General features: G+C 34.9%; 1 protein-coding gene and 1 non-coding gene across 2 annotated transcripts in view; one reads left to right on the forward strand and one right to left on the reverse strand.

Annotated features, from left to right (window-relative positions):
- LOC148950699 (retinoic acid receptor RXR-alpha-B-like) overlaps positions 1-18,307 on the forward strand; it is an 88,621-nt gene extending 70,314 nt beyond the window's left edge. Inside the window, exons 6-10 of the mRNA XM_089092574.1 lie at positions 4,821-4,962; positions 7,054-7,156; positions 9,795-9,989; positions 12,273-12,410; positions 15,665-18,307. Of these exons, the coding sequence (XP_088948700.1) occupies positions 4,821-4,962; positions 7,054-7,156; positions 9,795-9,989; positions 12,273-12,410; positions 15,665-15,753 (667 nt within the window). The 3' untranslated portion in view covers positions 15,754-18,307. The remainder of the gene's footprint in view (positions 1-4,820; positions 4,963-7,053; positions 7,157-9,794; positions 9,990-12,272; positions 12,411-15,664) is intronic.
- On the reverse strand, positions 180-252 carry TRNAV-CAC (transfer RNA valine (anticodon CAC)). Its single transcript has one exon. It is a non-coding gene; the product is annotated as a tRNA-Val (tRNA).
- Positions 18,308-27,434: the final 9,127 nt, after the last annotated feature.

Consider the following 27,434-nt stretch of genomic DNA (forward strand, 5'->3'; position numbering starts at 1 on the left):
TCAAAACGATGGAAAATTCATTGCATATATACCATTTTGGATATAACTTTGACTCAGCGTACCCATTAAACCGTAAAGCAAAAAAAAAAAAAAAAAAAAAAAAAAAAAAAAACGAACGTTGTGATTCCAGATATAAACTACACCTTTAAGTACAAAAATCATATACTCCACTAAAAACATGTTCCCGCCCGGGTTCGAACCGGGGACCTTGTGCGTGTGAAGCACACGTGATAACCACTACACTACGAGAACTTATAAAACTGTTGGATTGATTTTACGTATCAAACCAAAATAATTGAATTTGTAAACTGCTATTGGACACAGCATGAGCATCGAACCCAAAAAACAAACTAGAAACATATTAATGTTCTCGTAAGCAACCTGTATTTATATTGCTCTATAAATATGTAATGAATGTGAGGATTTAAAGCTTCCGCAACCAGTGGCGGATCCAGAATTTTTTTTTTGGGGGGAGGGGGGTGGGAAATAGGTTTATCCGATAAATTTGTGTTAGGAGCAAGTTTAATTAACGCAAAATTGTATTAATTAATTAAATTACACTACTTTAGACTATGTTAGGGGGTGCGCCCCTCTCGCCCCCCCCCCTCGGGATCCGCCACTGTCCGCAACATTGAGGATGAGTAAGAGTTGTGTTAAAATTGCAGTATAGGCTAGTGGTTTTAGTTACTCCTAAAGTTTTTGTACCAGATAAATTAGATTTTTGAAAGGGATATACTCCTAATACGTCTCCTCCCCTGCCTCTTTAAGTAAAAAAAGAAAAAACAAAACTCAATGCTTCTCTTGGGCTGTAGGCAGTGGCGGTTCTAGGACTAAGCAGCTGCAACCCCCCCCAGGTTTCTGACATCTGACGTTAAGTTCCTTTTATTTTATATAAAAGATATACCTAGGGTATGCCCTCCCCCCGGATTATGAGACCTAAAACTACCATTGTCTGTTGGCCTTTACAAGGTTGTTCTCAAAATTTGAGCCACGTTCTAAGCGAAATTGGAATTTTCTAAAAAGTTAAGAATCATCTTCCTAGAATTTTTCAATCCTTCTAAGTAAGGAATAGGTAGAGGAACGAGGTTAAAACATTGTCTTCATTTTCTCTGTAGATAGGCTGTATTTCTTCAACCTTTATTCAACCAGCACAAAATGTTTCCAAATTCATGAAAGACCGTGTCCAGGACGGGGGGGGGGGGATTGAGCTAGGATCTTAGAAACGTATTTCTGTACCAGATTTGGACGGCAGATGCATTGGTGAGTTCTATTCAGTCAAAACGAGAGAGGACCCAGAGAGCTTTCTCTGGGTCCGAGAGCATTCCGACATCATCAGCGTATTCAAGGTCTCCAAGTGAAAGGTTCTGTCCAATCTGAACTCCTGGATGAGAAGATAGTGCATTTTCAAGCACCCAATCAATACAGTAGCTAAACAGAGTCGAAGACAGGACACAGCCCTGGTTTACTCCAAACTCAACCGGTAATTCTTCACTCTCTTTTCCGTAAACTCGAACTCGGCTCACAGACCCCTTGTAGTGTGCTTTAAGCAGTTCGACAAATTTTAGGGGCATTCCATCATTTTCAAGAATTTTCCAAAGTTTTTGGCGAGTGGTCAAATCGAAGGCGGAAACGAAGTCCAGAAATATCAGAATCAGGGGCAAATTATACCTTTCAAACTGCCGAATAATGAGGCGGAGTGCAAAAATATTATCAGTGCAGCCTCTACCAGGAATGAAACCGGCTTGACTTTCACGAGTTCTTTTCTCCCTTGCCTCCTTGAAGCGTTTAAGGAGGATAATCCACAAAAATTTTACTGCAATGTCAATTAGACTTATTCCCCGGTAATTTTTGCACTAAGTTTTATCAGCTTCCTCGTGAAAAGGGAGAATAACTGATGGCTTCCAATCCTTCGGGAAAGTGTTGGTCCTCCTTACTTCCTCAAGGATACCATGGAGCTGCTCCGCTGTGATCTCAGGGCACTGTTTGTATATTTCCGGGGGGAAGCCATCTTGGCCTCGGGCTTTGTTGTTCTTCTAGGGCTTTAATCGCTTTGAGTATTTCCGCTCTTGTTGGGACGACCAGCTTAACACTGTAAGTTTCTTTTTTTAATAGAAGGGGGAAACAACTAGGAATTGATGACGGGGATTGGTTAATTAGTGTTTGGAAGTGATCTATCCGTCGGATCAAACGTTACTTTTGACAGCTAATGACTTTTCCTGATCTTTCTCTGATAACTTCAGACACAGCAGCTTTCTTGCCAGTCAATTCCTTGAGAATCTGGTAGAGTGTTCGGGTGTCATGAGCGCGTGCTGCATTTTCTAAGGACAAAGCAGTCTCTTCCGACATTTCGTGGCGGTCTAGACGAGCAGAGCGCTTGACCTGTCTGTGCAACTCTTTCGTGATATGTTTAGGGCTGCTCATCTTTTTCCTACGTTCTTCGGCTATTGACATGGTTCTGGTGGCTATCCAATGCTGTTGTTTCACTTTGTTCGGCCCACGATCTCTTCAGTGGTCTCTCTTATCACTATTTTGAAGGTCTCCCAACTTTGTTCAGGGTCGCAGTTTTACTCTTCCTTCAAGTTTAGGGCATCAAAACGGTTTGTAACTGTGAGCTCCGTATTTAGAGTTTGCCGGATTTCTTTATCTTGCAGCTTACCAATGTTGATTCGTTCTTTCGGTTTATTGTTTCTCCGAGATGCAAGACGAAATAGGATTTTTGCAAACACTAGCTTTCCTGATTTTGAGCCTGTGTCTGCACCTTTATAAGAGTGGGAGTCTATTACTGAACTTCTCCAGCATTGGTGGACGAAAATAAAGTCAATTTGGGCCTTAGTAACACCGTCGTTGGAATGCCAAGTCAGCAGATGGCTTGGCTTGTGCTGAAGTATGGTGTTGGTTATAACAAGATGATTCATCAAAGCATAGTTTACCAGCCTTTGCCCATTTTCACATCTATGCCCCAGTCCGAAATTTCCAAAAACTTGTGTGGGGGTATATGATAGACCAACTCTCAGGTTGAAGTCTCCTGTCTCGTACAGCAACTGAAGTAGACAGTTGATGCAATTCCGAATAGAGTTTATCCTTAGCAGTAACTGTGGCATCGCCAGTAGGGGCGTATGTGGAGAGAATGGATACATTTGTAGGGCTTCCTTTAAGTCCAATCATAGCCAGTCGGGGAGAAAAAGGACTCCAATCAAGAACTGCGTTCCGTTTCTTCGGTTCATAAATATACGAACGCCATGGAGGCCCAAGCTACTGTATACTACAAAGTAGACAAAATTGAATTGTTGTGACATTTCGTGTGCTATAATTACTGGTAGAACTGAACCCAGAGATTGTCGCCTAATGAATGCATAATATATTAGTATTGTACTTCTCCATCTCATGGACAAGAAAAGCTTGCGTAGCTTCTTGTTTAACAGATCTGACGTTCCAACAACTAATTCTTATTCTTGATTTTGCTTGTTGTATGACTGTAGTTGGTTTTCCCAAGGATATGGCTTGTAGATTTTAAAACTTCGTCGCCATATTCGAAGTCAGTTCGCCTGTCGGGAACGCCGTAGTATGGTTGACTTGCTTACTTCTCGACACCCGCTTACTTCTCGACACCCAAGGGGGCCGCGTCGCTTGCCGGGAACGCTGTAGCCGTATTCGTAATTTTTCTAGGTCTAAAGTCCATTGATATTTCTTGGGAATAGAGTTAACCGCAAGGTCTCCAGTCTTGTGGGTGCCCCGAAAGGGCCGAGACAGCCCTTTGCAGAGGCCAAATCTAAGCTTTACATTACTGTGGATATTATAAGAATTATTCAAGATTAACAACTTCAAATTATTAGTTGATTGACTTACCTACAAAAACATCTTTTTAAAGAGGACAACTAGGCTATCCTATTCTGTTACATTTATTCCTTTAGTTGACCTGTTGACATATCAACAGAATCCCTATTTCCTTCTAATTTAAAAATATCACTTTTAATACTTGATTTCTGCATATTCCCACTTGCCTATATTTGTTCAATAGCCTGACTGAACACAAGGGTTGTATCAGCTTGTTGATCGATGGTCAGGTGCAGATAAGTTTGGTGTTACAAGCGTTTGGTTAGTCTTGTTTGTAAACAAGTAAAGTTTCTGCTATTTTCTTTTCATGATTCAGGTGTGTTCAGAAAAGAGGTAATTTATGCAACAGAGATAATTTATGCAACAAAAAATCTTAATAGTTGTATAACAACAAAAATAAGTCATAGGAAATTCCGGTTTCCAGTAGGAATAGACCGAAGATGGAGCCAGAGTGCAAAACATGTTTTCATTTTGATGTCCTTGGTGCTTTAATAAATGGACTTAAATATTCAAGATACAATACTATCAAAGGCGGCATATGAGGTGTGTGTTTTCTTTTCTAGTGTCCTCACCTAATTTTAAAAATGTAAATTTTAGACGCAGATAACGCCTATGTCATTTTAAATAACCCTACTTAATGAAATCCGGTGCAAGTTACTCTCTTTGAGTCTTTTATCTAGTTTTTCATTTAGTTTTTTTTTGTCATTTTATGCTTTTGGGTTGGTATTGGTTTAGTATGGTCTTTTTTTAGAAGTTTTTTTTTCAAGTTTTGTGTTCTTAGTCTTTTAGTTCAGTACATATCTTTTTCATTACTCTGGGGAAATAAATTTATTATTATATTAAAATATAAGTTGTTTCGCCTCTTTTGGCTTCTTTTTCCTCTTCCGTTTTACAGGCCTGAAAATTTTTTATCCTGTCACGGCTTGTTAGTTCGGCTATAAATCCTTTTCGAAAAAAAAACACGCTAAAACGCCTCTTTATTGTAGTTTGAACCTACAGTTGACATTACTCAAAGGAAGTTGGTGTCAGTTATTCGTCCTGGGTCTAATTCAGTGCGCAGGAGAACTCGGCCTATTCCCTGTCCTGGATTCCTTAAGAACAAGTCATTTTACTGACCTTGCTAAACAGGTAAGTGAAAAGACAGTAGAACTAGGGGAATGCAAAATATTCTTCACATGGGGCAAATATCAAAACTGAATAAAGCACATTTTTAATTAATATATATTGGTGGAATATTACTATAAAGCATAAAACAAACAAAAAAGATTGAAGCATAAGTGGCCTAAACCAATACACCAGTGCAAAGCTTATGTTAGCTTTCTCGACTATTTCCTTTTTTTGTGCACTGGCTGAAAATCACCTTTGTTTGGTTTCTTAGTTGTTGTTTTTTCGTTTCTTGTCGAACGCTGATTGGCCTTACCTCGAGAGTTTTATTCCCGAAGTGGAGCTGCCGCCTCTTAATGGGTGCTGGAGCAATTTGGTGGGACGGTGATTGCCACACTTGTTTTATAGTTATTGCATATATTGCATTGCGGTGACTTACGGTGACTCACCAGCGAATCATGGGGACTTAAGGTTACTACTGACAAAAATAGTCGAGTATTACTAAGACTGTACACCAGTTTTATCATTCTCCATAAGATGATTCTGAATGTTCGAGTTTTGTTAATTTCAGATTAATTGTTAATGCAGATAATTTTGAACACTTTCAGTGTTCCTAATTTACACCTTTCTTTACGAAAAAGGTAGAAACGTTAATATGCATATCTTTCTGTTTAGTCGCTATTAATATTAAAAAATAATTAATCCACGGTGTGCTGAGTGCACTCCCTGGGCTGTATAAAACAATAATTGTTTCTAAGGAAGGAGGTGGCGTGCCAAACAATCTTGGGAACCAATAGTCTGAATCTACCTCGAAATCTAGAGCATAATGCTGGATAAACCTCTTCCAGTGAAATTTTTTTTGTTTTAATTTGATTAATTTTCCTTACTTTTTCCTGAACAAAGTTCTAATTTTTGCTGAATAAACATTACTTTATAGTTTTTATTTATTTATGTTTTTTTTTCTCCTTTTGCTCTTCTTTCTGTGACTGTGAGTATAAGTGTTTTTTTTTGTGCCTTATGCGCAGCCTTTCTCGTGTCTTACTTTTGTGTTTTGTATGGTTGGCAATAGTTTTTCATTTAATTGTTTTTCGTTTCTGTTATTCTTTTCTTTTTTTTCTGTATAATATGATTGTGACCAATGGATTGTAGAAGGGTACGAAGATCCACGTTTTTGATTTGATAATAATATGTAGAGAAATGAATTATGTTATGCTTTATTGATGTTTGATTTTTTTTTTTTTTTTTTTTTTTTTTTCTCAGTAAGTAATTTGCTATTGTTCTCTGAGTTTGTGATCCGTGTATAGTACACTAATTACAGGCCAAGGGGCCTTTGGGGGGACTAGCACAGTGTATTATTGTATGTGTATTGATAACGAATAAAATCTTGTCTTAGTAATTTTTCCTTTCTTCATTCTTTCTTCGTTTAAAACATAACCTTTCGCGACCTTTCAAGTTGCATTTGGACGTTTGTGGTTGTAGGTACAAAGATATTCCCATTCAATAATTCAGTGTATTTGTTTCAAATTTTGACAAGGTTTTTAAGGAATACCTCGTTACTTATGTCATGTTTTTTTTTTCGAAAATGTTAAATTGACGAAAAAAGAATAAAAAAAGCCAAAAAACCTAGCTTCCAGTTATTTCAATATTTACCATAGTTTCAATTTGATTTAACATTGATATGATGACATATCAACTGTTGGCTATTTTCTCATGAAAAGTAAACTTGGTAGTTCAGTTGCGTTGTTTTTTAGAATTTCTGCAGATAAACAGTAAAATATATTCGTTGTAATTTTCTTTGGTCATAAATTCTGGTAACTAAACTGATCATTTAACCCTTGATCTATCGATTGACAACGTCTGAGAAACTATTAGATTTTTATTTTGCCAGGTCTAGATAATATTTTGTAACCTTAAATAAAAATTAAGTACTGTGAAACGTTTATAGTTAACAATTTCTTTGTTTCTCTTTTAATTTTAGTGAAAAATTTTAGGCTTAAAAATCTGTCTTGATTAGAAATACTATAAAGCTACGTATTTGGTGCCACACAAATTGTAAATTTTAAAATGGAAGAACTTTCATTTTATTTGCCTATTTTCATTTTGTTATTCTTAAAGGTAATATGTGACAAACTCCTGAGACACGCCTCTATGTTAAAATCCTTGGATGTCGATGAAATGGAATTAGCTCACATGAAATGTATGGTGCTCTTCACTCCAGGTAAAATAAAAGTTTGTTGAAAGTGTTGGAATTAATGTGCTGAACTAAAAGTTTTTAAACGTGTTTTATTCGACAACTCATGTGCACATCGTGAATTGTTTGGTGACCTTCACAACAGGCAAAACAAAAGTCAAAATCTTGAAACTTCTTCTTATCTATCCTTTCTAACAGAGCTTCTTTACTGGTCCTATCTAATAGTGTGCCTTTAACTTTACATTTTTTCCCCCTCAGAGGTCCAATAAGCAAGTCTTTGGGGAAGAATGTTCAACCTACCCATCTTGCTTGTATAAATTCACGACCATTGGTATAAGCTTAAACCAGAGTTGCCACTCAGGTTATTTTTGTTGCCATTAATTGAGCCGTAGGTATTATCAATACTCTCAACATTTATCAAACTTAACACAATTATAATAGAGACCAACCAAAATTGAGCAATGGAATCTAGTAAAGAGGGGACTTGACACACTTCAATCATTTCTAAATTATAAAACACTAGAATTCACGAAATTTGCAGAAATCGCAAGAAGTGACAAAAAGGGTTCTTTGGTTTTCTGGAAAGTATTTCGGCTGAGAATGATATTTTCGAGACTGCACCCAGAGCCAAAATTTTACTCCCAGAAGGTTTCAAGCTAATTTAAAAAGAAAATTTTGGCTTCATTTTATCCAGGGATAAAAGGCCTTCAGAAGACCTTCCTGGGGCATAATTTTGACTCAGTCCATTTTTAGAATTTGTGTTCGTTTGAGAATATAGGCGAAATTGGTGCGCTAATTCTGTACCGTTGCTGAAACCTTGTTGAATTTTTGCTTATATGTCTGTGATAAAATTTTCAGCCCAAAGAATTGCTCATTATGTCTTTTGGGAGGAGTATTCAACCTCCTCATCTTGCTTATATAAATTCATGATCATTGGTACAAGCTTAAGCCAGGTTTTCCATTCAGGTAATCTTTGTTGCCATTAAATTAAATTAAATATCTGAGCTCTAGTAGTCCTATTGTTTATTTATTTTACCTTGAATGTCCGAAATACTTTTTTCTCCTTGGGTTTAGTCAGCATTGCCTGTCAACTTTTTCAGCTTGACGCAAGGTTTGATGCTGGCAGTTTAGGTTAGACTGGGTTAGGTTAGGTATTTAACCCATTTTTGAGATTTATAACCTAATTTAACCTAACCCAACTTAACTTTAACTTCTACCATCAAAGCTTGCATAAGTCTGAAAAAGCTGATTCGCAAAGCTAATTGAATCCAAGCAGAGGAAAAGGATATTTCGGACATCCACCGGTGATTGTCGACATTAACTAGATTTCGGAAATTCACAGTAACATATACATTTACTAGTAAAAAGTAATAATAAGGCTCATCGTACGGAGAACTTAAACTAAAAATACGTGAATGCAAAAAAAAAATATGGCAAATTAAATATAACATGGTAAATGTAAAGGAAGAAGAAACATAAATGAAGAAGTATGGCAAACTGTCAACGAATGGAAACCATAAAATAAAAAAAAAAGGAAATGTAAAAGCACTATGTGTGCAATGGAATTACTCTATTAACGGGTTGATTTTTGGGTATGGTATTACACAGAGCCATGGTATGTTTTTAGTTGAAACTAAATTTAGCTCTGTTCTAGAAATAGAAAAACTTAGCTAACAAATGAAATGAGAAGGCATACACAAAAGTTACGTAAATATGACGAAAAGCCTTGGCAAACTTGACAAAATTAAGTTAGCAACTTATAGATATTATGTATTTAGTGTTATTTATTCATTTCATTTATTAGCGTGCATATATATTGATCTATTATGTTTTAATTGTCAGTACAATTTAGATGTTTTAAGGATGACATTTTCTTTCTATGCAGATAACAATTCGTCATAAAGGTATATTAAAGTTTCAAGTAAGTATCTGAAACTTTCATCTTACGTTCATATATCTCTATTACGATCATAGACAATATAAACTTCTTGAATAAACTTTTTATCTAATCTTAAACCCTAAAAAGAATGCTCTTTTTATTAACAAATAAAAATGTAGTTTTGCCGGTCTATTTAATTACTTTCATCATTAAATAGCTCTTGAATAAATAAAAAAAAGGTAATGTGCTTTTTTCTGTAATCTGTATTTTTATACCTTCATAGTGCAAGTATTGAAGTTGAAAAAAAAATTTGCTTTGCTCTATCAATATTTTACCCGACACCAAACTCAAAATTTGGGTAGGCGAGTGTCCAGTGGTGCTTATGGAGGGCATTTACATCTCCCTTTAAATTCCCTCTCCCTGTATTTGAATAATACCGTTTTTTCGTAATTTCGTTGCTAAATACCTTTTTTTTTACAATCTATTGGAAAAAATTACCCCTCCCCTTAGATTTTGGAAAGTACATCCCCCCCTCCGCCCCAATCACAAATCTGTTAGTAGACAATTCTGTATTTTTCATCTATGTTTTATAAGAAAAACATTTCTAGGTGCCATAAACAATGTGTTTGGCAAAATTAGAAACAATACATTTGAATTTGCTAAAAATCGGACTCGAGAATCATTTCGGAATCGCATTGGAATAGGGAACAAGAAGTGGAAATTGTAATGAAAAAGTATTTGGTTACATTTTTTATTTAATTGTTCATTTTTATGTCACTATTTTAGACTATGCCCCTGATGACTATAAATGTGTTGTTGAGCTTCTCCGTGGTCGTGCCATTACCGATCTTCAGAACCATCTCGAACAGATTCGACCACAGGATAAAGAAGAGCGGTGTTTAAAGTTGCTCCTTGAACTGCAACCGCTTCTTGAATTTGAACCAGAACTCATTGAAGATATGTTCTTTAAAGTTGTACTAGGTAAATTTTACACTCTTATCCTGAAATAATATTCCTGTATTTTGATGCTTTGCTATTTTATAATAAATTCATAAAATTAATTTAAATTTTCTAGCCTGAAAGTGTCTTGAAATGATAGATTTTAGTATATTTCAGATGAAAGAAAATTTGAGCAGAAGAAAAAAACGAGGATATATCTAGCCAGGGAAAAATTGAAAATGCAATGCCAGTATTTTGACGAGACCTCCGCTCAGCCGTCGTCAGTGCAAAAATTGAAAAATATTAAAATACAAAAAAAAAACAAAAAAACAACCACTAAAATAAATACAAACAAACCGTTAAGTAATGAACTTATTACTATAGATATTTCGCTTTTACATTATAATATTCGCAGCCTTATAAAATGTGAGATGATATCAGATCTGGTAAGCGGTTAAATTTTAAATAAGGTGAACTCGATTTAGGTTCTTGAATTGCAATTCAAAATTGTGTTTTTTATTCTGTTATCATTTCACCGTTACATGGAGAGGGTCTATTTTCAATGATGTTGATGTAGGAATTATGGAAAAAGAGTTATTAAGTTTAATTAATTAGTTTTACTTGTTTTATATTCACGGTTCAACATCGCAACACTGACGAAACTGTAGTATTATTACTACCACCACTAACAACTCGCTGCAGAACCAAGCCACTTGCGGCTACCACAGCTACGCACATTCCTCCTCCATGCTAGTCTATTCAAAGCCTACCTCTTCACACCCTTCCAGAAAGCTCTCATTTCCCTTGCATCTTTCTGTACGACATCCTCCCAACCCAAACGCGGACGACTTGCTTTCCGTTTAGCCCTAGGCGGTTGGCCGAAAAGGGCAATGTGTCATCCTTCATCTGCGAAGCGTGCCCTAGCCATCTCAACCTTTCTCTCATTAAAGCCCTAGAAAGCGGGACTGAACCACTCTCTTCGTACAGCCTATTGTAATACTGCTCTCAAAATTTATTAATTTCGAAACAACCAAAAGAAATATCTTAATTTCGCAAAGTTCAGGAATGAATAGACCTATGGGCCCAGCGATATTAAATGTTTTTATCTCAATGTCGTGGATGAGAAATTCAAACTGAAAACTGATTTCTAAATGTTCCTTTTTTTCTAAATTTTGTAAATGCTAAACATTTATAATTAACATGAAGCAAAGATCCTCATAATGACGGCGGCTAATACAAAGGAGGAGACTGGGGGAGGGTGTATCTTGATTTATTTTGTTTTAAACACACCAATTGTTTCTACACTACCCCCTCTCCCTTCCCTCACCACACTGCCAACAATTATTTTGTGATATTTCTCATTAGCGTGGAAGCTGCTTAGGTTACAATTATGCTTAACATTGAATCGTTGAAATTAGTGAGCTTATATATCTTTTAGAATGGATTACATTTGACTGGTCTTTTGGCTGATCAATCTTAAGATTTTGTATCTTTTGACTGCTCAGGTCGTTTTCTTAGAAAATCAAAAGTTCATTATGCTCTGATTAGTTATCTAAGGACTGACTTTAATGAAGAGTAATTAGCCCTCTGTTCACTCTTACTGGGCATAAGAATTTAACCATAAGCATTTTTGACTTAGGCTATTAAGTTCTAAGATCTAAGTACTAAAGATTACTCGTCTTATATAATATATAATATAATGTATTATAAAAATTAAAAAATCCATTATATTATATATTATATAATGTACATATATATTTATGCTTTATATAATATGTATTATGCTTTATATAACATTATAAAGGGTTATTACCAAAGATGGAGTAGAATGATGTTAAATTAGAGAAGTAGGTCTTAGTAGATTAGATCGCTTGTACCAAGGCCATTTTTTCGTTTATTTTGCGTAAAATTTGTTTGCATTTCATATTCACAGCGGTCAAACTTTGAAAAATAGCTAAAAAAAAACTTTTGTTCACATGAAATAATAAAAAGAGAAAAATTATACCGTTTAAACAATTAACAAGTAGCTGTCCATGAAGAAATAAAGCTCCGAAGACGGGCAGCTGCAACAATCAACATTTATAAATTAAAGCTAAATATATCTAAAAAAAAGTTTTGTTTCTGCATCCTTAAGGGTGATACTTATAGTTTTAGTTAATAGTGTAAATTATTAATTGTTAAGTAGTTGCTTATGAATTAATTATTTTTCAGAATTCTTCTGGTTATCTATAAAAACAAAAGATGTTTGACTTGTTTGATAGATTCTTTTACTTGAATTTTTTTTAGAGTCTGCACTTTTGATTTTAGATTTTTCTCTTCCGATAGGTGGCATTCCAATGGAGACAATTTTACCACATTTACTAGCTTTAGACGAAGGAAAAGAATTCGCATCAACTTGCGAGATGAAGGTTTCTCCTCGTTTTTATTCAAGCCAAGAGGGACCAAAAGACATGGCCATTGAATGTGAGTCATCAGTTTTGCATTCAAATAAAGTCCATATTACCAAAGAGAAGTAGATTTAGTTTTACCAAAAAGAAGTAGATTTAGTTGAAGGTATCTCCTCGTTTTTATTATTACCAAAACATTTTTATTATTACCAACTCGTTTCTAATATTACCAAAAAGAAGTAGATTTAGTTGAAGGTATCTCCTCGTTTTTAATATTACCAAAACATTTTTATTATTACCAACTCGTTTTTAATATTACCAAAAAGAAGTAGATTTATTGAAGGTATCTCCTCGTTTTTTTATTACCAAAACGTTTTTATTATTACCAACTCGTTTTTAATATTACCAAAAAGAAGTAGAGTTAGTTGAAGGTATCTCCTCGTTTTTATTCAAGCCAAGAGGGACCAAAAGACATGGCCATTGAATGTAAGTCATCAGTTTTGCATTCAAATAAAGTCCATATTACCAAAGAGAAGTAGATTTAGTTTTACCAAAAAGAATTAGATTTAGTTGAAGGTATCTCCTCGTTTTTATTATTACCAAAACATTTTTATTATTACCAACTCGTTTTTAATATTACCAAAAAGAAGTAGATTTAGTTGAAGGTATCTCCTCGTTTTTTTATTACCAAAACGTTTTTATTATTACCAACTCGTTTTTAATATTACCAAAACGAAGTAGATTTAGTTGAAGGTATCTCCTCGTTTTTATTCAAGTCAAGAGGGGCCAAAAGACATGGCCATTGAAAGTAAATCATTAGTTTTGCATTCAAATAAAATCCATATTACCAAAAAGAAGTAGAGTATTGGTGTCAATTTTGAGGAGGGCGCTGTGCACACTAGATCCCCCTCCAAATAAAAAAATCAGGGCATTTTCATTGAAAAAATTTTTTTGATCTTTTTGTTGAATAAAAACCACAACCGCCCCCCCCCCCCTCGTTAATTTTTGTGAATTTGCGCCACTGAGAGAGACTTTTTTTTGTAATCTCGTGGTAATGAATGTGCTTTAATTTCGTTGGTTTGTGTCTGTAACGAATTTTTTTACGTCAATCACGTAATTCTTTAAGCGTATGCCAGAAAAAAAGGGAAATAGGCAGAAAGGGAGGGGTTTTTAAAACTTGATTCTTTCTGCTGTGTTCTGGGGCGCAATTGTAAGCCTGTTTAAAGATCGAGTTTTTTTTATTCGTTATATTTTATTATATTATAAAATAAATATAATATATATATAATAATAATAAACTATTATATAATACTTGTATTACATTTTTTTTTGGTTTTTTTCATAAGCAGTCTTTCTATTTCTCTATGATATTACTTTACCGTTATTGATATCATAAAATCGTTCATTACACCATGTTTATTTAAAGCCTATATTATCTTACAACTATTAAATATGAAGTTTGAATTAAAAATAAAGAAGGTTTAGATTATTTAACGTACGTAATAAGGTTAGATATTTATAGGTGTTTATTTATATATAATATTATAGACATTTATAGATATATTACGTAATGAGGTTAAAAAGGTTAGATATTTATTTTAACATAATAGAAAAACAACAGTTAGAAATGTCCGACATTAAAAGAAAAACGAACAAGTTCGAGAAAAAAGAGCAAAAACTTTTTTAAAAACTAAACCCCATTTAGTATGGATGCAATTATACATAACAAAAGACTAGAGATCTTTTCGACTTGAATCAGTAGTTCAGGATAAACATCTCTAAGAATTGTTAGAAGACAAATTAGCTAATAAAGGAATTGCGATGTATTGCACAATCCTGATTGGCTTCACAATTTTTCCTAATGATTTGAGTGAAGCCCTATTAGCTTAACCGCTGATTGGAAAACGATTTAAAAGAGTACTCTTATAAAAAATATAGGAATTAACTAGGGTGAAACACTAGAAGATAGAAGTGTACATACAAGGCTCAGGATAATTTCCGCAGTTGAATAAAGTTTGGAAGAAAAGGAAGATAATTCGAACTAAGATTAGGGTATTGGAAACCACGGTAATAACAGTGCTCGGGTATGGGTCAGAAACGTGGATGCTTCGAAGGGATTGGGAAGATGTGCTAGATGTTTTCGAGGGGAATTTTCTAAGGATTGTTTGAGGCACTCGTTTGATTGATCGAATATCAAACAATAAGCTCTACGAACACGTGGCCCAACTTCACTCTCTAGGGCTACAATGAAGAATTATAGATAGCAAAAAATTGGGGTTTTGGATTATCCATTTAGGGCTTAATGAGAAGCAGGCTGTCCCCCAATAGGGGAAGGAGAGGAAATTGGATTTTTTTTTTGGAGGGAATAAAGAGTGAAGCTTTGAATAGATTGAGTTGAAAGGGAAGGGTGTGGTGCAGAAGGCAAGGTTAAAGGAGAAAATTTACGTTAAGACTTTGAATGAACTTTGTCATTGAACTCTCGCTGAAGAAAATCTAGTGAATAACCTGGAAGTTTGCTATTTTGTGAATAACCCGAAAGTTATTTATTTTGTTTTGTATAAATATATTAGTTTCTATTATAATACTTTATTATTTCTACTGATGACGGTCGCTGTATAAGTGATCGAAATCCAGACTTTTGTACCTGTTTTTACTGTCTAAATAAATGGATTTATCCCCATTTGAACGTTTATTTGTTCGACATAGAAAGGCAGTGTGGGCTGAGAAAGGGATACCTAATTTAAGGTGTTACGTCGAAAATAGTTTTGTGTTTTTTGATGGCTTAGTTTGCAATATCTGAATGAAACAGACAGTGTAAATTGGGAGTTGTCCTTGCTTCTATTGGTTGTCTAAAATGCAGTGGCGTAATTTCGTCAAACTCCCGGGGGGAGGGGAAGTTAGAGCGAATTTTCCCAAATCAAGTGAAAATGACAGTGAAAAAGGAAAAATGAGCCGTATAGTACCATAAGGGCCAATATATACTAAAGAATACTGACCTTTTTCTCTGGCCGCTTGAATTATGCAGGCTTATCTTAATTTTGACAAGATTTTTAAGAAACTAAACTTCAACTGGGCAAAATGAGGCCTGGAGGTCCCCTCGCCCCAAAGCAAATTACGCCCCTCCTAGAAAGCAGTGAAGAAAGTGTTTCAAAACACCAATAGTCTTTTTTGCCGCAGTTTTTCTGTTCTGGGGGGGGGGGCATCAAACTAATATTTTTCTAAATTGTATTGCCAATATGTTATCATTTATTTGAACAAGCGAATCAGTAAATTTTACTTGATTTAGAAATATTTAGTGCAATAATATATAACAAAATTATACTTTTTCAGCTTTAGAAGTTGCAGCAACACCAATGGTTTCTATCGAAGACATGGATGTTTGTCAAAATACCGCATCAAATGCTGAAGTTCCTTGCTAATATTTATGTATGCATATATATATATATATATATATATATATATATATATATATATATATATATATATATATATATATATATATATATATATATATATATATATATATAATATATCTGTTTACACATATATTATAACATATATGTGTAATGTAATCGTTGCATGTGCGCAGGGTTTGGGAAGTATGAATTGTTGGGGCATTTGTATTTTTAAGACTATTGTATGTATGGGAATAATTTATAGTTAAAAATTGTATATAGAAGGTATATCTTCGACTGGTTGTATAGTTGTCCTGTCAGTATGTGTAACTCAGAACATCTCGAGTTTTAAGATCGTAGCTCAAATAATGACTATTTGTCGCGTTTTGGATTAGTTTCAAACTGGAACCTAAAGCTGTTCTACAGACAAATAAAATTGAATATAATCATGAATTTTTATTTAAAAACAGCTGTCATAGTCTTTGATGACCAACCAAATATGGACAGTGTCATTTGCAATCCTAATCCTTTTTTTAAGGAACATGAGTACGTGACATTGAACTGACCTATGAGTCGATGTTTTCATTTAGTTTTAAAGGTTGTTTACCATCAAGATCTGCTGTCCTTCAACATGCAGTTAGAGTGGTGCTTTACATAAAGCTAGAACAAACCCATTGCAAATCCTAACTCCGAACGGAAATTTATACGAAACTGAGGTCACAACTCCAGTTTCACATTAGGGACACGACAATCATGCAACCAGTAAAAACTTATTTTTAGCTAGTTTATATGTAAAGTGATCCACTGCCGAATAAAGTAAATGTCACAAAAACGTATCCCAATCCTCCTTTCTATCCTTGAAGACCCTCCTATTTAAAGCTTTGAAGACTACCCCCCTCCCAGGTTTGATTTGATTGATAAGGAACTATCAATATTGAATAGATTAGTTGTTTAGTTATTTTTAGTTATGATAGTTTGCCGGGCAACTTTTTTTGTTTGCTGGGCAACTGGGCTAGTTGCTGGGCAAGTTAGTCATTGCTATTTTCTTGAAAACTGGTTTAGATATCACTGGGTTACTTTTTTTGTTACGCTTTGATTCCTCAATTGCAAATAAGGTCCTTCGTAGTCCATTTCGGTGAGGAGACAAGCCTCCTGGTAGTTCATACCCCTTAAGGGCTTAAATATATCTTAAAGAATTATAGCCAACGGTTGCAACAGTATTCATGTTGTTAACTTCTTATCTAATACTAAGCCTATAATTGAAGATATTTGAACATACCTTGTATTTTTACAGCCAATTTTCCTTCCCCGCCGAGATAAATGCCCGTTTCATAGTCCTTGGGAATCAAATACTCAATGCTATTTGAATCCAGGTGAAAATAATAAAAGATGAAATGCAAGACAGAACAGATAAGGAGAAAGGATATAGCAAGGAGAAAAGGATAACTAATACCCAACCTTTCAAAAGATACATAGCGCATGGGCAGGTCCCTCACGTTAGAAAATGTGTTCGTTTGAAAACGCATTAGTATTATTATAGAGACTTTTTTTTTTTTTTTTTCTAATCACTTTACAATGTATGTAGAAACTGAAAGCTTCGTTAGTATCTCGGAGGCTAATGCCATTTTAAAAGTTCTGTGTATTTTCCATATAAGCTGCAGTTTTATAATATACAATATATTTTAAAACGGCATTATCAGGTTTCATATTCTAGAACCTGACTTCTATTTTTATATTTAAACATTTTTTTATTTAACATTCCAAAATTTTTTGTAAGTTATGGGATTATTTGCTATTCGGCTATTTATAGTGAATGAATAATTGATTTACAGACTAATTTTTCGAAGTATTTCAATTTTAACTTTACATGAGCTTTAAGTACTATTTTATTTTCTAGTTGTGCTTTTCCAAGAAAGTTTTAGTTTTTATATTTTGTTTCATGTTTTACTCTTTGAAGTCCTTTTTAATTTCCGTGCTTTACGTGTTGATATATTTATTGTTTTTAGAGTTGGGCTTCTTTCCATGAAAGTTGTAGTTTCATATGTTTTGTTTTATGTTATATGCTTAAAAATTCACAACAGCAACATCCGCCCCGATCTCGACAAAGTGCACATCTGGAATTTAATATTCTAGTAGTGTAGAAGAAAAATTCTAGTATTTCATATATAAAAAAAAGAAAACAATTAATAAAGAAACAATAAACGACAATAATTAAAAAAGGATAAAAACAATTAAAAGACGATAAAAGAGAAGAATTAAAAAAAATAAGAAGAACAATAAACGCTTGTGTTCATGGTAGTGCCTCCCTTATATTTAAAGATAATTGTGCACAATTACACAAGGGAAGTGGCAAAATTTCTTAACATTACTCTGATATTCCCCCCCCCCCTTTCCACGAAAAAATTCGTAACATAATGTGGATAAGGTCAGGTATTTGAGCATACACTGTGCCTTTTACAGTATTTTTCCCCTCCGAGACAATACATATCTGTTTCACGCTCCCTGGGAATAAAAGGTTTAATAAAATTGGGTCCTGGCGAAAACAATAAAAGATGGAATGCATAATAAAATGTCTAACGTAAAAAAACGTTACGTTAGATGTCTAACGTAAAAAAACGTCCAACTACGTTGAACTGCTCGAAAGCTATAGAGTACGTGGACGGATTTCTTGATTTACGAAATGTCTTCATTTCAAAACGCTTTAGTATATCGCTTTAGTCTATCGCTTTAGTACTATAGGAAGAATGTAAAAAATAAGTAAGGAAGTAATAAGTAAGGAAGACTGATTAAAAAATCGTCATCACTTTTCAATATGTATAAAATTTGGAAGCTTTGTTATTATCTCCCGAGGCTAATAATATTTAAATGTTCGAAGTCCTATCCATATTTAATTTGAGACACCCATAGTGTGTTATGAAATCACCATGTTTCGTACTCCCTTGAATTGTAAGCCTTAACATATATGGGGCCCAACGAAAAAGTGAAAGATGGAATGTAATGTAAGAGAGATAAGATAAGAAATAGAAATAACATTTATTCATTTAAAAATCGTTTTCAAAGGTACTGCACCATGGAGCTTAATTTATGATCTACTAAAACTTTGAAATATATATTATTATAAAGCTCTTGTACTGAAGATATTGATAATTTACAACTTCTACAGGTTGCATCTGTCTTATCAAACACCTTTTATTGGCCTGCTATACTAATGTGATTGAAAAATACTTTTTTTTTGCATTTTTATTCAAAAATGCCTTCTTTGGTTGTTTTCATTGTAACAGCTGAAAAAACAACGAAATTGAGCCCCTCCCCACCCTGTATTTTGACCCCTCCCCCCTGCGTTTTCGTAAATTGACGGTGTTGGTGACCAGAAAACGCCTTGTAAGAAAAAAAAACAACAAAAATATCAGCTGTGACCGCGTAAGAAAAAACCCTCAATTTTCATTACGCGTTAAGTAAAAAAAAAAAAGTTGTACAAAAGAAGAAACTCGAACAATGAAACCAAATTTTTGCAGAATTTGGAATTAAAAAAAAATCCATAGTCAATTTCCCCTAACAGAGACGTTTAAAGTCGATGATTAAACTCGTGGTATTTTGAGCTTGGAATTTAGGGCTCAAAGTTTTAATGGAAGCATTCATTTATATTTTAATCAATATATTATGGACATGAAATTTTTATTTCATATTAAAAATTATTTGAAACTCCCACATTTATTGGGAGCAGTTACTGATTTTAATCGTTCCTTGGAAGTAGTCTCACATTATGTTTACCATCATTTAGGTCTTTCAGCTTTTCTAGGATAAGGGGAGGAGATTCTAAGAGCGAAGAATATTCCTTGACGATAGTGGGGGGATTAGCGCAATAAATACAGCATTTGAGATCATTCCCTAGAAGTGCCCCTTCTTGGGAGACATATTTTATGGATTTTAAAGCCTTATGTGGTCTGTTGTGTCCTATTCTCCCTAATTGTTTCCGTATTTGTGGGCGATCGCCATACAAGGTATGCAAAATTTTTATTCTGGTAAAACCAAACTTTCATGGCTAGTATCTCATTGCGTTTGTTTGATCATTACGGATCGGACTTTTGATTTCGCTCGTAAAGCTGCCTTTATATGCGCTGTTTTTCCCCGGAGTCAGGATACACAGTGACTGGGGTAATTCAAAACAGTTTTACCGCAACTTTCTAAGCTCCCATAATTTTGATGTATGCATCCCCTATTATCCCTTATATTAATAGTATTCTGATTTTTTTTTTTTTTTTACGGTATTTTCATACTTTTTTTTTTATTGTAAGGTGTATAAAAAGTGATTTTTTTTAATTTTAATAACTGGCCACAAGTCTCTATAAAATTTCTGGTGTTGAACATTCGAATTACCACTTTTTAATTAAAGACCGAAGTCCAGTCGTACTGTTTTGTGGCAATGACAGCGTTACCATTTACCATTTGAATTATCAAAGGTAAAGGGCCTAATTACAGTTACTCTGCTATATCTAGTAACAACAACAGCAGTTATTGTTTTTAGTCGAAAATAGCAATAAATGCCTGTTTCGTGCGTTTCCTGACGAATTTTCGATATTTTAAAGCTATTTCTTACCTCTGAATGCTCTTACTGCGTGCCTTTGGATGTTTTCTTTTATCTCCGTTTGTGTTATAACTTGATACGCATGTTAAAATAATTCCATAGCCTTCATTCGTTTTTACCCAAGTTTTATTGTTATTTGACTAGTCGTCTAGACGTTTTTATTAGTGCGTGCCTTCATTATATGATAATTGTATATTTCTATTAAATAAATTTTTTCCATAAAAGAAAGCCTTCACTGGGATTTAATTTATAACTTAGAAAGAAAAAAAGTATCGAAGCAGAAACTCACGCAGGTAGAAGGCGGGGGAGACTACTCGCCAAATCTTCTAAATCTATCGTTTTTCTGTATCAAGGAGGCACACTTGTGCCTCTATAAAGAGGCGACCCACCACAATGTTAAGCGATTTCCGGTCCTAGAGGTCGAAGAGAGACGGCGGTGATCGCATTTTGTAGCCCAAGCTCAAACTAAGAAACGTGCAAAATTTCATCCTCCTCCGACTTTATCTTTATGGGGTAAACTGGGCCGAAAGTTTCGACCCTCCCACCACAGCCCCCCTTTAACGTAATAAAAAAAAAAAAAAAATTTAAACTGAAAGTAAGGAGCGACATTAAAACTTAAAACGAATAGAAATTATTCCATATATGAAAGGGGCTGTGCCCTCCTCAACGCCTCACTCTTTACGCTAAAGTTTTTATTGTTTAAAAAAAAAGAGTTGTGAGAAAGTCAAACTTTAGCGTAAAGAGCGAGGTGTTGAGGAGGGCAGAGCCCCTTTCATATAAGGAATAATTTCTGTTCGTTTTAAGTTTTAATGTCGCTCCTTACTTTCAGTTTAAAAACTTTTTTTTTATTTAAAGGCTGCGAAAGCGGGGGGTTTGGGGGGCGCCCCCCCCCCCAACTGTCCTTCTGAATACTTGCACGTTTTAAGGTTGGACCTTATAACTTAGTTTCTCCAACTATTTCGAATATATATTCTTTTTCAAATAATATTTTATCGATTCGTTTATGTCCTTTGTCTGTTTTGGGGGGTTTGTTGAATTCACCAAATCTCGAAATATATTTCTTTGTACGCTCTTCTGCCCAAGGTTGGACTTTACTTCCTTTCTGATAACTTTCCCCGGGCGCAAACATTTAAGGGGTGCAAGATTTCAAATAAATAATCTAACGGCTATAATGATATTGTAATTTTGAATTTTTTTTTATTAAAATAAAGTAGAGGGCGCAATTGGCAGTAAGAATAAGGGCATTGAATCCAACATTTTCTTTTTTCCTATATCTTCATCACCACTCCTTGAAAATAAAAGCAAGTAGCAATAAACTTAAAATATTGGGATGATTTAGATCCCTTTTAATTGTTTCACGAACTTCAAGACATAAAGAAAATAATTCAACACACGACACATTTCCTGAAAGAAGCCTGTAGATGTGTTATAAATAATTGATGGGTCTTCGCAAATGTAAGAGTTGCCTATCAAATTTTATTAGCGATTGCAGTTTCGGTGACCAGTAATGAGATGTGGTTATCGTAGATCCTCCAGAGCCAAGAATGGCGCATAAGGCGTTAACGAAACCTCGCAAGACATCAAGGAGGTGAACTGCATTTTGATGTCCTCCCACTGTGGTTGAAGAGACATCTCCACTCTACTTAGATCGTGTTCATACTGCCGTCGCAAGGCGCGTCTTAGACGACCTCTTGCGTCTTCCTTCAGGACATTACTCATAAAATGTACATGGGAGTCAATTCTCTGGCGCACGAAGGACGCGGCCAAGGTACGTCCATCTTCTACGTTTCAGAAGCTCAGTAACTAATGGTTGACCGGTTTTCTTGGAAACTCCTATGTTCGTGACCTTTTCCTGCCATGACGTGTTCAGTATTCTTTTAAGGCACATGTTTTCAAAAGCTAGGACGCCTTTCTCCAGTTGGACCTTTAGTTTTGGACGCTTTAGTAATTGGACGTAACAGATTCAGTTGTTTAAAAAAAAAAACCTTTTAAGTTTGTTATTCTCCAAAAGTTCTACTTGCCTTACATTTAAAAGTATTTAGTAAATATTTATTTTTCAAGCAAACTTCACTTTCCTTGTGCCTTTGTCATTGCCTGCCTTAAAATGTTTCATCGTAAAGGACCTGAAAGGATTTCATTAGCATTAACCAAACTTGACTTTTTAGAAATGCCCATATAATGCCCAATTACCCTAAAATGTATATAAACACATTCTGATGTGTTTTTAAAGTTTTTTCGTACCCAAGATTTATTTTGGGTTTAAACTGTTTATAGGGACTTCTATTATGATAGGGAAAATTTACATAGGTAGAAACAGATAGGAATAGATAAATTTGGTCTCTTATGGCTCTATTTTTCCAATTAATAAAACTCATTTACGTTTTAAACTATTTTCAAGGATTTCTATCGTAACAGGATAGATTACCTAGAAAAAAAGTCGTTGATTTATCCTGTTAGGAAATATTAGAGATTACTATACTTATGTTTTAATATAATTTAGTAATATAAGGTTAATCATGGTTGCACCGACAGCTGCATCCTTACACTTTCCGTTAATAAAGTAAAGAGTCAAGTAGCTTCTATGTTTGTCTCTTTTCGTTTTTTTCGAAAACAGAAGTCTGGAGGGGGGGATGTTGTTGAACTAAATCAAAACACACTAAGTCTATGCAGGTTGTCAAAAGGCCATATCTCAGGAACATCTTAGGTTATTAAATTAAAATTTGAAGGGAATATAAAACTAAATAAAAAGACACTATTCAGACTGTCAAAAGGGCGTCTCTGCAACATCCCACGAATTGCTAAGGGTAATACGTTGAAATTTTCAGGGTATGTTGTTACGGATAATGGAAATCAAAAGACTTTATATACATCCAAGGTTGTCAAAAGGGTGTATCTGCAATGTCTGAGCTGAGCTGAGCATCTTCAGTTCAAACTTTCAGAGCATGTTAACGGGAAACTTGAAGTAAATCAAATGAAACTGTGCATCCAGATGGTCAAAAGGACGTGTGTACAAGAACAGCTAAGGATAATAACTCAAAATTATCAGAGCACTTTGAGGTGGGTTTTGAGCTAATGACATGCGCATCTAATACAATTTTTACTTAAAATTGGTTAGGTATTTACTCATAAATGCTTTCAATACAGCACTACAGAACTTTAGAGCGAAGGGTGGTGGATTATGAAGTGGAAACTTGGAATAATTTCTTTTCGTTAGAAGGTGTTTGTTTTCGTTTTTTGTCGCTATTTGCTTTCATTTGAAAAAAAAAACTCTTATTATTTGGGTTCATAAAGCTAATCCATTGAATAATATAACAGTGTTTGATAGTTTCTACAACTATCAGCTACCCTTAGTTTTTTTTGAAGATGCGGGATACAACATGCCCTTTTTTCCAATAGCAAAACCTATTTGTAAACAAAGAGAAATTTTCATAGCTAAGAGCCCTTGCCCAGAGGGCTTTAGGGGGTCATGTAGGTTTTTATATTTCCAATCGAATGAGCCCCTCCGAAGTTTCTAAGACAACTCCCTCCACAAGACGTATTCTGGGAAAAAAACAACACATTGAATCCTTATCGATCTTTATTTAGGCAGCGCTATTGCGCCACATATGATAATAACGTGCATCTTCCTCACCTATCCAGTTCGTGGAAAAGCAATTGCAGATTTTTTGCCACATTTCAGCTCGACCCAGGTATCTTAAAACTAGGTCCTATTTTTTAACACTGAAAAAAGTCTGTGGCCTTTTCTTAGCTGGAACCTAGTAAAGAGCGAATGGCAGCCATTGTGTTTTTTCAACTATCTCTCAGAGTTCCCAGCCAACTTGACGTCCGGGATCAACCCTTCCCCCTTTCCATTATAAAACCAATATAATTCCTGAGACCACACTGGCTAATCATGATAAAACAAAAAATCGTGAAGAAAGGAAGAAAATTGCCATTTAGACTTGTGTTTTTTATTCAGTTACCCTTTCACCGTTACTAGGAAAGGGTCGTCCAATTTTAGTTTGGTGTTTTTATTTTAAGGCTTGGTTTTTATATTTTTACCAGTTTTATAGGTTATCTGAACATAATTCCTCAATCGACAAGGCCATGAGATTACGCCAAAGGCCTGAGGTTTTTTATTCCGCCTTGGCGCAACATGTGTACGAGAGTCCACGCCATTTCATTTTGTTTGACGAAACCTCCATTGTTGCCCACGTTAAGGGTCTCACGCAGGTTTTCAGGGAGGCAGTTAAAATTAAAAAGCACATTCATCAAAAGGTAGCTCTCAATAGGGACACCGGAGAAGTCCCATGTATGACAAAATTATTAATTCTGATCGTTTTTACATACATCCACAAAGTTATATTGTGCAATCGGATAGAGTCTCCGATAATAGTCAAACTCGAAAGCAATCAGCCTTTAAAAGTGCTTTACGCAAAATGAAATCTTGAAATGCCATTTAGACTTGTGTTTTTCATTCAGTTACCCTTTCACCGTTACTAGGAAAGGGTCGTTCAATTTTAGTTTGTTTTTTTTATTTTAAGGTTTGGTATTTATATTTTTATCAGTTTTATTCTGCACTGAGGACGGTCAAGCGGAGGTCTTGACCGAAATATTTGCATAATTTTTCAATTTTTTCACTGGCTGTTAATTGTTCTTGTCTTCTTCCTTTCTTCACGATTTTTGTTTTATTAAAACCAATATGTAAACAATGGTGAAGTAGCATAATTCACGGCTTTTATCCTAGGGCATGTAGGGGTTACGTCATCCCCGGAGACATGTTTGCTGAGCCTTTCGACTATTTTGAACAAATGACAATCATAAAATTTGAATGTCTGGGGGTTGTAAAAGGTTTTTAAGAAGGGGAAATAGAACTTTCAATCAAATTAGCCTTCTCCAAAATTTCTATGACCTACCCTTCCATACGAAAGAGCTGTAAAAAAAAAACGAAAACAGAAAAATATAGAAGCTACTTCACTCTTTACTTAAGGGGCGACCGGTGTCGATGCACAAAAAGCATACAATTCAACTTGGATAATTGGTGGATTCGGAAATGAACGGGTTTTAAAAGGAATGACTCACATTTATTAAGGCAGTGTTTTCATGTCTCTCTGTTAAGGGTCGTTACTTCGCTGAATAATTTCCAGGTTACCGATTCTGAATTTTTTCCAGAAAATTAAAAGCATAGAGATTACTTAATCTAGTGGCAAGAATCTTTAGCATTATAGCAGGAATCTAACATTTAGCAAACTCTTACAGATGACTAGTTGTCATCAAGAATTTGTGGTTTGACTAGTAAGAAGGGAGTAAGAATTGGTTGAAGTTTTCAAATGAATAGATTGGAGCAAATTTTTCTATGCAAAACGCCTTGTACCTTGACGGAGGAAAGTGAAAAGAAATAAAAAGACGGAGGAAAATTTTATACGCGGGGAGAATTTTTCTGAGGGGGAACCGTCTGAGAAGAGAATTAGCTGACACAATAAATACTTGAGTAGCTAAAATAAACTTTCGTTAAAAACCTAATTCGAAACTTGATTTTTCATTGGGTTTGCCCTACTCCTTAAAAAATGAAATATTTTCTCAGAAGCAAGGCCGTATTGAGGGGTGGTTTGGCCCCTCTGAAATTTTTCTCAGACTCGTAAAAACTCAACCAAAATATATATAAACAAATTTTTTGTGTTTTCTTTGTCCCCCCCCCAAAAAAAAAACAGACACTGTCTTGCTTAGAAGTCATGCAATCAATTTTATTTGTCCCTCGATCAGTGGCGTAATTTTGTCAAAATACTGGGAGGGGGAGTGGGGCAAAATTGGAGCCAATTTTCCCAAATCAAATGAGAATGACAGTGAAAAATGAGAAATGATCCATGTATCACCATAAAGACAAAAATATACTAAAGAAAACTGTCTTTTTCTCTGGATACTTGTATTTTGCAGGTTTATCTTAGTAACAAATTTTTTTTGCAGAAACTAAATTTCAGCTGGGAGGGAAAACTGAGGTCTAGGGGGCGGGGGGGGCAGAAATTGGGTCTAGAGAGACCAGGTGACCCTCCTGTTCCATAGCAAATTACGCCCCTGCCTTCGATCCGTTAAGAAATGACTCGCAGATTTTGGTCATTTGCGGTACTTCTAAGCACCACAATTACTTTTAGAGCCATGACTAAGTCCTGGTCTGTATTTTTTTTTCTTTCGTGACAGAAGCAATTGTACTCCTTACGAAATTGCGCATCGTTCTATGCATGAAGGGGTTAGAAAATTCATAAAGGTTGGGCTTTCCTTTTATCTTTTGGCCCAGACTAACCTTCAAAATAGATGAATTTTTTTTAATTTCGAAGAAACTCCTACTACGGTTCTAGCATTATCTAGACAGGATAATTTCAATGACAAGGACAGCTAAGAAGTGTAAATTTATTTCCAGTATATAGTAATAACATACATATGTATAAAATCATTCGTTTTCAGCATTTGAGACTTTTTTTAGTGTACGCAGTAAATAATCACTAATTCCGAATTACATTATCTTTGAAGCCATGTATGCAGTTTTATTCACCCGTCAACTCATTTAGAAATGGCTCTCGGATTGCCATATTATGAGGTCTTCTTCCGTCCAGTATTTAGGGTAATAAAGCTTCCATATGTAATTTTGATCTAGCCACTATGCTACCATTGCTGAAACATAGAACACAAAACTCGAATACAAGAAGTGCTCAAACCACAAACAAATACTTTTTTGTCATTTGCCTGCCTCTATGGTAGGCCTACCCTATTTCTAGGCCTACCCTATGGTAGGCCTACCCTATTTCTTCAAATATTTTTATAATTTACTTTACTTTATTGCTATTAGCCAAACACTCTTGATACTAACGAATTATCTATGAAGGGGGGTAGATCTGTAGGAAAAAGAATCTACTTCTAGTCTGATCGCTATTTTTTATGGATGGCTAGATTTGTTGGAAAAACAGTCAGGTTCTTTTTTTTAAATGGGGTATTAAGACAATTATTGAGTTGAATTATTGCTATTAGTCAAACGTTGCAATGTGTGCTTGTGTGCGTGTGTGAGTGTGTGCGCGCGTGTGTGTGGGTTTGTGTGTGTGTGTGTTTGCGTGTGTGTGTGTGTGTGTGAGTGTGCGCGAGTGAGAGTGTG

The sequence above is a fragment of the Artemia sp. Qi Xiang Cuo genome, chromosome 7, assembly GCF_049724085.1.
Source record: "Artemia sp. Qi Xiang Cuo chromosome 7, ASM4972408v1, whole genome shotgun sequence".
Lineage (NCBI taxonomy): Eukaryota > Metazoa > Arthropoda > Branchiopoda > Anostraca > Artemiidae > Artemia > Artemia sp. Qi Xiang Cuo.